At 38.7% G+C, this 12,435-nt stretch overlaps 1 protein-coding gene across 5 annotated transcripts in view; it reads right to left on the reverse strand.

Moving 5' to 3' along the window:
- The window catches only part of si:dkey-246g23.2 (solute carrier family 66 member 2), a 61,524-nt gene that overhangs the window by 24,194 nt on the left and 24,895 nt on the right, over positions 1-12,435 (reverse strand). For all 5 annotated transcript variants that reach the window (XM_017465639.3, XM_017465638.3, XM_017465637.3 and 2 more), the window contains exon 4: positions 1,966-2,182. In XM_017465639.3, coding sequence (XP_017321128.1) covers positions 1,966-2,182 — 217 coding nt within the window. The remainder of the gene's footprint in view (positions 1-1,965; positions 2,183-12,435) is intronic.

The following is a 12,435-nucleotide window of genomic DNA, read 5'->3' on the forward strand; positions in this document are numbered from 1 at the left end:
TAAATCAATCTATAACTTTCACATGCTCAGCAGCAGTGCCTACTTCAAGTATTCTGCTTATGACAACGGCAAAGTCGAAAAAGTCTAATAATTATACAGTGTTACAAATCACGCATAATAGGCAAGCAACGATCCTAATTAGTAACGGAGTACATTATAAGCATTGCTGAAGTGAGCACTGCCATTCCCCAAGGCGTCTCCTGAAAACAAAATTGGCCTCGCTGGAATTTACTGAGGACCTGTGAGTTAAAGTTTGTATTCGTGATTTGAGTTACTGTCTCAGGAGTATATCAGAAGCACAGAGAGCCAAGGCAGCAGCAGTGGGGCTTAAACCAGCCCGCCTCTCCCACGCTCCTCTCATCCGTTGCTCGGCTGTATGGGGATGACACTGGCAGACGCTCCAGGCTGCACTTTACGAGCCAAATTAAAGTCTGCGAGTGCCGTTTAGGCACGGAAGGACCGAAGCTAATATAAATGTGCTTCCAGCGGGAATTTATCTTTTTAAACCAATGCAATCAATGTGTCACTGGCAGGGAGTGTAACAATTTTGCCCTTGATGTAATTTCAGCATGGCCAGAGGTATCAATGACCACGACCATGTACCAGCTAGTGATGTTTATACTGTATATGTGCATCAACCTGAATTTATAGAGTGATGCAAAGTGTCAGAAGAGGATGTGCAAGATGAAGTGTGCAAATGATGCTTCAGTCCGGACAGAATGATAAATGTTTAGTGGACCATAAATGAATCAATGAATGCTGTTACAACTAATGACAGGACACTTTTCCAGGCTGAATGGCAAAAAAATAAAATAAATAAAAATAATTTCATTTTCTTCTCAGCCTAAATTATAATGAACTCACAAATTACTTTAAAGAACATGCAGAGATGATGTATAACAATCAATGACAAAACATTACACCCATGGATTTAAATTCTCCAGTCAAACAAAAGGAGAAAACTACTTAGTTCTTCTCTAACAAAAGGTACTATTCAAAAGAACATTTTAAAACGGTATTTTCTCTCAAAGTCATGAAAGAAAATGATTGGCACACCATATTGTCATCTTTGAAATGGTCACAGTACACACAATACTTAATAGCGGGGGGGGGGGGGGGGGGGGGGGGGATGGGGGGGCAGGAGTCTAGAACAGTTTGGTCTAGATCAAACAAGAAGAACCCAAAGTAAGCCACAGCTTCAGAACTGCAGTTTCGTCAAGTTTCATAATCAGCCATTAGACGCCACATCCATAACAACCACTGGCTGACATCATATGTCGTGGTCAGTCGAGACCAAAATGTACATTTTTGTCCGTGAACACCACCTCCCGGTTTGGCAAAAAAAAGGTGACCGCATACAAGAAAGAGGCACCTGATACCCACAGATAAATATGGTGGTACATCACTGAAGCAGTGCAAATCTGAGAATATAAAGGATCTTGAAAATGTTCACGATCCTTTCCAAGTGTCTCTAGGCATGTCAGACATTACACAGTCCATACAGGATTTTGAGTTTTTTGTGATTTGTTCTCTTTTTTCTTTTTCTTGCAGAATAGTACTTGAATTTATGAAGCTGCAAGCACAGAATCCACCCATATTCCATTGGGTGTTATTCTACACAGGGTTGCGAGGAGCCTGGAGCCTATCCCAGGGGACTTGGGGCACAAGGCAAGGGACACCTTGGGCGGGGTGCCAACTGGTTCTCACGGCTTGGTTATTTTTTTTGAGTGAGATAAATACGACTATCCAGTATTATGTATGTACAGATACACACCTTAAACCCAGCCCTCCCCTTTTCTTAGTATTGCCTTCTACAGATCAATAAATGCAAAAAAGAATTTAGCAGTGACAGCCACGGCTTTGAGAATGCAACAGACAGATGCATTTTAATCGGTCTACTAGACAGTAGAGGAATATAGACAGACGCTTTTAGAGAACTGATCAGATCATTGGGGATTGTCTCACCTCATGCCTCGGGTGGAGCCGTTATTGTAGTTCTGCAACAGCTGAGGCAGACCTAGCATGGCCTCAAACAGCAAGGCCAGTGAGCCCAGAGACTCCACAAACACCACCCAGTCCAGGAAGAGGACCGTGAAGAAGGCACACAGCAGCGTGAAGCCGAAACAGAACAGCAAATAGTCCTCAAAAGCACTCCATCTCCAAAAATACCGTACGTCTAGGTCTGTCAAAGAAAGAAAGAGATATCATTATATACATTTTCATATTCACAACAAAAGGTGAAAATAACAAACTGCAATATGATATTTCCTTTCACTGATACCCAATTATATTTGCCAGTTAGGTCAAGTGGCATTTTGGGTCCCTTTAATGTCTTGAGGACATTAATGTTGGATGGCTAACAAACGTCTGCAGTTAAATGAAAGCAAATCTGAAGTCATTATTTTGGGCTCCCCTACTGTCTCTTCTGCTCTTGAGGCCCAGTTAAGTCCTTTCTCTCTGTTAACAAAAATCTTCTTGTCATTTTTGACTCAAACTTGCACTTTGGTAAACAAATCAGTGCTGCTGTTAAGGGAAGCTTCTTTCATTGAAGATCTATTGCAAAGTTAGAACAGTTTCTCTCTAGAAAAGACCTAGAAACTGTGATTCATGCTCTTGTTCCATCACGGGTGGACTACTGTAATTCTTTGTATGTTGGCCTCTTTCTGGTTCTGCTCCACAGTACATCATTGACCTTCACATTTACTCTCCTACTAGAGCATTGAGATCATGTAATCAACTTCTTTTATCTGTCCCCTGTTGTCGTACTAAGACAAAAGGTGATCGAGTCCTTTCTGTGGTTGATCCCAATCTTTGGAACAGTCTCCCTTTTCACGTTAGGTCCGCGCCATCTTTAAATCTTCTCTTAAAACTTATTCTCATTCCTTGTGTTATAATGTTATTTAATGTGATGAACTGTAATGTTTTGTATAGCACTTTGGATCAACTGTTGTCTTTAAATGTGCTTTATAAATAAATTTGACCTAACTTGAATATACTTAAGTCTCACTTGCAAAAGTGATAAAATGATGTGATTATTTAAGTGAAAAAGATACTGAGGTAGTTCTAAGAGGTTTGGCGTGGCACTTTTATCTTATTTATTTCTTGATTTGGGTCAAATTTGTAGTAGGTATTGATGACTTTCCTACGCTTGGTTAAAGCACACAAGGCATCGAAATCTAAATGTATTTTACATGTGATTTTCAAAATGTTGGTACAGCTTGACTTTGTTTATTCATTGATACATTTTCAATACCCAAGTGCACATTTAAATAAAGAATTTAAATATGGAACATTGCCATTGTTGTTTTTCATTACGTTTAATGTTGTGGAATGTCCACAAATAAGTTACATCCTGTTATCACTTGAGTAATAGCAGCTAGAAACAGTAATTCCTTTACTAGCCTGTCTTTGAGTTAATACAAACAAAACTGACTTTTTCATGTTACCAAGAAACCTTAAATAGCGAAGTCTTACCTATGGTGGAAAACGTAAAAAGAAAGAGCTTTACCCCTGAAGCTTTGACAACGGAGACTCCATCCATAAATGTTAAATAAGCGTCTCCTCACAGAAAGCTTTACCATAATCAATAATCAAGTTTTGCTTGTTAAATAAAAACACCATTCTTATTTGTTTATTATTAGGCGTATAATATAGAGCCAAGTCCGAGTGAATTAGCTGTTACTATAGAAACGATAACGTATTAGAATGTCGCGGAAGTTGTTGTAGAGAAATCGTCCAAGCGTTCAATCAGATTTGAGAATTCAGCAGCACAGTGGTATAAAGAAAACAAACAATACTAGCAGCTACAATGAAATGCGGCACCCTTTTCTCTGAGGAAAAAAACGCCACATATTTAAAAACAATTGCATTCATTCTCTCATACTCCTCAACCCCGCAACACCAGGAATGCTGACACCAAAAAGATTTATTAAAGGGATGTCAAATGAAGTCACAGCATTGCTGTGCTTTCTCTAGTGATTACACCGCTGATTTATCATGTGTAAATGCAAATAAAATACTGTTCCTGTGCCGGAGCAGGCAGCAGAGGACGGATAACTAGCCCACGCTGTGATCTGATACTCACGAGTTGTTTACACGCTACTCATCACAGTCATGTACAGCATACTGATATGACCAGTGCCTACTTGCTTCTCTCATTCACTGATTATGCGGGCCTAACCAGAATGTGCCGACAGCACTAGAGAAGAATTGATTGTTAAATAAGAGCAAATCCATTTTGGCCCTAGCCGGTGACTGATGTTCTATGGAGACTGTTATGGAGATCCTGCACTCTTCACTGTCTATAGTATGTGAGAAACAAGCAAATGAGACACAAAAGAGATACATGATCTGTGCCTTGGGAATCAGGAAAGCAGAGTAGCTTAAAAGAAAACAAAGGGAGCTCGGACTTCCTCCCTGTCACCTTGAAGCGAGCGAGGAGAGACAGTAGGAGACGTAAACAAAGAAGAAAAGATCTGCACAATAGACAGAAAGATCACACAACGTAGGACCACACACAGTTTTTGAGTGTGAGACTGACTCATTCGATATGCAGCGACTGATGCCGCTTATGATAGAATTTGAATGGAAATCGAATGGGAATTTTGGCAGCGTTGCGCGCTCTTAAATTCTCACCTGTGCATATAACTGCATTGATCTCCACAAATATACCACCTCAGCAAGGCAATGGCAAATGAAAGCTCCATTTCACTTTACATCAAAACATAAAACTTGCTGACGACAGCAAACGCTGTGATTAGAGACCGGAGGCACTTACCTTGTGCTCTCCTTCCTCTCTTGGAGAGCAAAAAGATTTTAAAAGATGTGGAAAATACATCTGGATCAGTCATTTCCTGAGAGCAAAATGCTTCAAAAATGACTTGTGAGGATGTTTATAAGATCATGCCATAAAGATGCTTTGGCAAGAGTAGGAACTGAGGTGTTTCTAAAAGGGCCGTGTTTGGCTGGTCCTCACAAGGAAAACTGTAATAAATAAATAAAATAAATAAATGCGCCAAAAGGTTTCCTTCTGGTTAATGTCAGAGTTAGATTTAAGCATAGGGATAGCATTAATTACCTGCATTAATACCTACGTCAATTAAAAGGTCCTCACAAGGATGCTAAGACAAATGTATGTTTATGATGGTGTCTTCTGCTTCTGGAAGAACTCATGTCAGTTTTTCAGCGGTGTATCAAAAGACCATTATAAACAAAATACTGAGGTATTCTGAGTATACAATCCACCAACTGGCATGTTTTCATGGAGGTGGAAGGAATCCAGAGAATCTCTGAGATGGGGACAGATACAGGGAGAACTCTGAACTGTACACCCTGGAGCTTTGAGACACCTGCACTACCTAAGCTGCCACTAAGCACCTCCATGAAAAGATATCAAAAGTGTAAATGTGCTTTTCCCTCTTTCGGCTGCTCCCATTCGAGGTCGCCACAGCGGATCACCCATCCACGTATTTCATTCTGGCACAAGTTATGCCGGATGACCTTCCTGACGCAACCCTCCCCATTTTTTGGGCTTGGGACTGGCACGGAGAGTGCACTGGCTCGTGCAACCTTTCAGAGGCTATGGTAGGTTCCCTGCCCGGGAATTGAACCGAGTGGCGCCGAGTGCACTAGTCCACCAGGGAAGGAAATGCAGAAATGTACTTAGTCGAATATGAACACATTTACTTTAAATGAACTGATAATGTCCCCTAAAAGGATACAAATACAGTAGGAAAAAAAAAGTATTGAACATGCTAAGAAAAAGCAGTTCTCCAACGCAAGGAACCGGCTGAAATCCGTAAGTAATTATACCCCTTATCTGTGCAAATTAATATCAGCTGGATTAGTAAATTGATGGTCTATGAAAATCTTTTCATTACCAAGGTGTTACACAAGAAACATCTTATCATGGGTAAAAGCAAAGGTCTCCCAAAAATATTGATGGAATCGGATAGTTATTTCCCCTACTATATGTATATAATTATTTATTTATTTATTCATTTTTTTTAAGAAAGCCTGCTAAAAAGATTCAGGACAGGGGTCCTTTGGGAGGTGTGAGTGGGAGGTTTTTATTTTCATGCAAGTACAAGCCAGCAGGTAGATGTGAAGTTTGTAGGACGAAAAAAAGACAATGTCCCTGAATATGTGGTGCTGTAACTTCCTGGTTATGGTCGCGATGGTTTTACTTAATTTAGTAGATTTGTTTATATTTGGGGAAATAGAACAATTAATTTGAAAATATCCCAGCTAGGTAGAAAAATAAAATAAAAAAAGGTTTATAAGTAAGTGTGAGGAAGTACTGACAGTGCTGGCATTTCTAGCTCAGGGATTTTTCTCCCAATGTTTTCTAGTGTTTCTGGGGACATGCTGGCACATAGTAGTCAAAACTTGAAAAACAAACAAACAAACAGAAAACTTTTCTGGTTTAGGCCACATCCACGTCTAATCCGAATTTACAGTAGATACAGATACACATTTTGAACACTAAACAGATACACCTAGACTATATACCCAGACTATCACAGTATCATCTTGATTAATATGCAAATTATGTTGCCTTTTGAAGTTATTATTGATGGAGTTTCATTCATTTTTGAGGTTTCATTATAATAGTTCCATATTGCTATGCATAATAAATGAGAGCAGTGTACCTAGGACATGGTCTTGTTTATTGTAAAATATTAGATCTACATATTTTAAAGCCTATCCATTATTGTATAGCATAAATTAGAAGAATCTGGTCAAAGATGAAAACTTCTGGAACAATAGAGAAACACCAGAATATGAATTTAAAGCCTTTTTATAACTCTTTGGAAAAGATGCAGCCAGACCGTGCCTAGTAATTAATTTTATATAGGTTTTGCACAATGGCCTTTTTAAGCATTTACTTTATGCTCCCCGAAAGCCATTTATGGACATGGCGTGTTAAAATCAATATGACTATAAAAACTCAATACGTCTAAAAGAGACATGTATTAAGGGGCCGAATCAGGGTGAACAATGAGCTACTTAAAATAGCAAAAAAAAAATTTCATGGGTCAACTTAAGACAGGCAAAGGTGACCAATTAATCATAAGCTACCATGGACAGCTACTTTTCTCTGGTCAGTGAGTGATCTCTAGTTCGGCCTGTTAAAAATTTCTTTTTAATTTCACTGGCTCAGTTAAAGCAAATTATAACTATCCTTTCTCCTATCTTTTGCTCTCTGGTCCTCTTTGCCCTTTCTCTCAATGGCCTTTTCTAACTGTGCCCCCAATTTCCTTAGAGCCTGAAGGCTTTTTGTAGGCACTTTAGTCTGGCTTGTGAGCTCAGAGCTCTACTGTGCACAAGAAGCACGTCAAAGACACAAAGAGCACAAAGGTGAGCGAAGCCTTCTCCTCTCAGCCATCTACAGATCAAATAGCTCAATTACTGACAGAGCTCCCACCTCAAAGCTATGAGAACCTTCTCTCCAGATCAAAAAGCTCCGATATCTCAACATAACAGCTTTTTTTTTTCAATCATCAGCAAAACTGTCAGAGCCAATAGCTCTGTCATTCATCTACTAGCTTTGAGAGCTCATAGAAGCCCGGGTTTGCTGTTCACACTGCTCCGTAGGGCATGTCAGTTTCAGCTGGAAAGGTACAGGGCAGACAGACATTTGAGTGTGGCAAGCATGAGAAAAGCCATCAAGCTTTGTTACCCTCATCCACCATCCTACAAGCTCTGACTGCACCATGAGAATCTGAGCCCTGGAGCTTTCAGCCAATCAGGACACTATTGATGGATTTCTAAGGTTCTTCTTATTATTAAATTTAATACACTCCCAAATAGCTGTCTAAAAATAATTCAATTCGGGTCAATTTGGACACCCAGTGCTGGATCCAATATGGACTAACCCAGTGAGGCTAGGTTAGGAAATTGACCCAGATTTTTTAAACAAGAAGAACTTGATGACAATGGGCTGGACGGGGATTACTCCACAGCCAACAAGTCTAGTCCTTCTTGTTACAAATTTCTATGCCTTAAATCGTCTAAAAATATACTTTACCAGGAATTCTACTATTCTAATACTATTAAAGAAAAACTATTTCAGACATTTCACCTTGCTGTGACTTTGACCTTGTTTGGATCAGTTTAAAAATCGAATGGGTTAATTGGATGGTTACAATGACAACTGTATGCTAATCCTACAAAAAGTCAACCACTTGTTCTTAAAATATCACACTAACGAGAATCTCGGACAAGCACACAAACGACCGCACAAGAAAACATTATAAAAAAAAAAAAAAAAAAACACCACAACAACATAAAAATTACTACATTACTTGGCTGTAGATATGCAAGTGTGAAAGAAGCCTTAATCAACTAAAACATGGTAACTCAATATAATGTGTACATTTTTAAATCATGAGTGATGGACATTGCAGGATTAGAATTAACTTAACTCTAGTGCTAGTCAATCATTTGAAATAAGGACAAAGTGAAAATGTAAGATACTTTTTTAACTAGTTAGAAGTAACATTAATAGTTATGCAGCATCCCCGTATTAAGTAACTTAATGTTAACTGTAAAATATTTATGAACATATTTTTTTTATAATTTATTGAATTTCCTTCATGGGAACTAAGGAGTCCAGACATGTTCCATCATGACAAGTCTAAAAGTGCATAAAGTGAGCTCCAGAAAGACAAGATTTGCCAAGGTTGGTGTGGAAGAACTTGAGCGGTCTTCACCGAGCCCTGACCTCAACCCCACTGAACACCTTTTGAATGAACTGGAACACTGACTGCATCCCAGACCTTCTCGTCTGACATCAGTGCCTGAACTCACTAATGCTCTTGTGGCTCAATGAGCACAAATCCCCACAGCCACCCCACATCCAAAATCTAGTGGAAAGCCTTCCCAGAAGAGTGGAAGTTATTATACCAGCAAAGAGGGACTAAATCTGGAATGAAATGTTCAACAAGCACATATTAGTGTGTCTTAGTAATAGTGTTTATGGTCGCAAATGTTGGCCATATATTCTGCCATATCAAGCTAAACTACACATGAAAAAAATTACGGCCTGCATCATTTTCAAAAGGTTTAACAAGATTATAAATTAAGTTAAATTTGAACAAAATCATTTCTTGCAGTTGCAGGCACAGTGGAAAATTCCAGAAAACGAATCTTGCCAACAGGTACTTGTTCCTTCTCATCTCCAGAAATTCAGCATGCTGTGTTGTGTTTGGGTATGTTTGGGTCGGGTCACCTGAACCTAACTACCTGATCCAACAACTTAAAAAATAACCTAGCATTTTTCAAGTGTACTTTTACTTACCAGTGGTGTCCGATCCCTACATACGTGTTTTAACATTAGTATTATTATTACTTTTTAACATTTACAGCCCAACATTTGTGCACTAGATTTCTAGGTTGGGGCATTATGATATAATTAAGGAGGGCACACACCAGGCCAGTGGCAGAGTCTGTAATAAATAATGCATTAAGCCGCAGGTCCAGAAATAGCGCTGCCCATTCAGAATATGTAACTATGTTTAGTCCACTCTAACGTACGTACATAAAAATTCACAAAGCTCTATTCATACGCGTGACCTCTTCAATCATGAGTCACTTCAAACCAAAACCACATTTTGAGTTTTACACTGCTATATAAAGTGTGAAGACTCAAATTCCTTTTGATACCAGTGTGATCTCTGAGCCAAGATGTGCTCATTTAAATATTGACCGTCATCCAAGAAAAAGGATTTTTGGATAGTATTCACATAAATTAGAACACTTATATTTAGACACAGGGTAGCATTAACACTTTTCAGTCAAGACTGATGGCACACACTAATATTAAACACAAACTTGATCAAACACAACAGTGAAGGTCTTGTCAATTAGAGAGATGATACTGTTGAGCCAGTTGTACTGTATTTTGCAAACTCATAGGATTCATTCAATTCTTTTTTGCTACAGATAGTAATAAATGAGAAAGTGGGATGAGAGGGGAACATGGTGGGGAAACCCTATCATTCTATTTATTGTCTACATTTCATAATCATATTGACACAGTATGAAAGCTGAGACTTGATTTAATCAGAAACCAATAAAAATAATCCCCAAACAGCTGGGAATCAGTCTTTTTTATTTTGTTTGGACTTTATACCAAAAGTCACCATGACTTGCAACTCAAAATGACAAACCGTGTCACATATGCCGAGATCCCTGACTCACAGACACAATGTTACCCAATAATCAAGGTCATGTCTCCAATATTCTCTTGTGCTGTAGTGATTATAATTTATAACTAGACACTTCCAGCTTATGATGAAGTATTTTGGAGTTTCCATTCAGTAAATTCCGCTTTGGATTTGATGTTAGCATATAGATGAAGCAGTGTCTGCTGATGCCCCCCTGGACCTGCCTGATTCATCCTGATGCTTGACTTCTGCTTGAAACAACTGCACTTCCATCTTTGGCTGTGGTAGATGTTCCTACATGGATACCCCAAAGATCTGCATTTTCCTCAACAATTTATACCAAAGTCTCATCCATTCTTCAATCAATAATCTCACCTGCATACTGTAGATTTGTACTGGCTGCTGTAATCATAAAGATCGTCCTGTTCTCATAAGGGCTCTTATTCACAATAGGCCACAATGGGACTTGAGTTAAGCGCACAGTGAGGATTTAATAATAAAATTGCACACAACACAGTATTCAGAACACAAATGTAACCACAAACTTAAAAGCTATTCAGAAGAAAGTTACACATATAGGCTGGAGCTTGCCTAAAACATGGCAGTTTTGTGCGATTGTGACCTTGTACCGAAGCGCATTTTCTTCAAGCATGGAACAGTTTTAAGTTTACACCACTGTCTGACAGTTTCATGTAGCCATGATATGACAAGCTGAAGTGTTTCGAGCACTGAAAATACACTGAATAAACTAATGAAAGCCATTCATACATAAATATGAAAAGTAGTAATTCATTAACATCATCATCCCTTTTCAGATGAAGGAAATCAGAGACAACATCTCAATCAGAGACATTGCGTTTGTTGAAAACTGAATGTTTTATGGATAAAACACTTAAAGTGAGCTGTAACCTTAGCAGATGAGGGCTTGGTCAGCTTATCCTGGAAAACATGGGCAAGGTTTCTTTGCAGGATGGTACATCAAATTTACAAAACATTCTGCACTCACATCATGATTTCATTATCTTATCTACACACAAGTAACTGTCAAAGCATGAAGTATAGTATATATTAGGGGGAAAAAATAGGATGCGCTGGATCAAGTGCCATTTTATTCTATTATTCTAATATTCCAAGCCGTAGAATATTAATGGTGGAAGCAATATAGTTTTGCAATGATTGATGAGATGATTATAATAAGGACTATTCATGCATCAAAAAAAACCAACAACTGCTGAGTCCTTCAGATTTCTGGGCTCCACTATTACGACCACCCTTGAATGGAAGGAGAACATCGCATGCCTATTCATGAAGGTACAACAGTGAATGTTCCATCTGAGGATGCTCAATGTTTCTCAACAAGCAGTGGTTCAGTTCTGCAGAACCACCACTGAGAGAGTCCAACCATCATATAGCACTGTGTGGTTCCTCCACTTCTCAGTCCAAGAAACTATTCCAAAGCGTAAATGAGTGTTCCAGAGAAGATCAGATGTCCACTCACTACCATCAATGAACTGTACACCTCCAGAGCAAGGACACAGAGCCATTTCAAAAGCAGGTGTTACCAAACCATATGAACCAAGAGAGCTTCATCCTGTGCTCTATCAACCTCATCAACCAAGACCAATGATGTTTTTCTGGGTTCTGGTCTCATACTTATCAAGCCTCATAGTCTATCACCCAGAATTTATTAAATGTTAGTCTAAGCACTTGTAAAGTCTGAATCAGTCTCTGTCTTTGAAACACAGCTGTATACGTTATACGTATGTTATATGTCCATGGCAGCAATCACACCAAGAAAAAGTCCAATACATGTCTGTGCATCTCTGATCACATAATGTATTTGCGAATATCTAATAGGATACTAGACGCCAATTAAATGTTTATTTGAATGCTTGCCATCTTATCATTGTATTAGTGTTCGTGAATTTAAATTTTTTTACTTATTTTATTGTATCATATTACTTTTGAAAGCAAAGAAAAAAAAAAAAAAGCATTTGCCTTCTTCAGGCCACATTTTCTATCCCTGATTTTTCTCTTGGCTTACACGCAAGCGAGTGCTTGTGTTGAAAGTTTTAATAGTGGTTATTAAAGTTTCAGTAGTGGTCTAGACACTACTGAAAGCCAGAGTCTCAGATGCTTCTATACAAGAAAAATCTGGCAACCTTAGAAGCATGAACTACATTCAGGTGACGTACATAATTCAAAAATGGCGCCAAGAAAATTGAATAATGTTACTCCGTAAACCAAGTTTGAATATGCACAGATT

This window comes from Ictalurus punctatus, chromosome 4, assembly GCF_001660625.3.
Source record: "Ictalurus punctatus breed USDA103 chromosome 4, Coco_2.0, whole genome shotgun sequence".
In the NCBI taxonomy this organism is placed as follows: domain Eukaryota; kingdom Metazoa; phylum Chordata; class Actinopteri; order Siluriformes; family Ictaluridae; genus Ictalurus; species Ictalurus punctatus.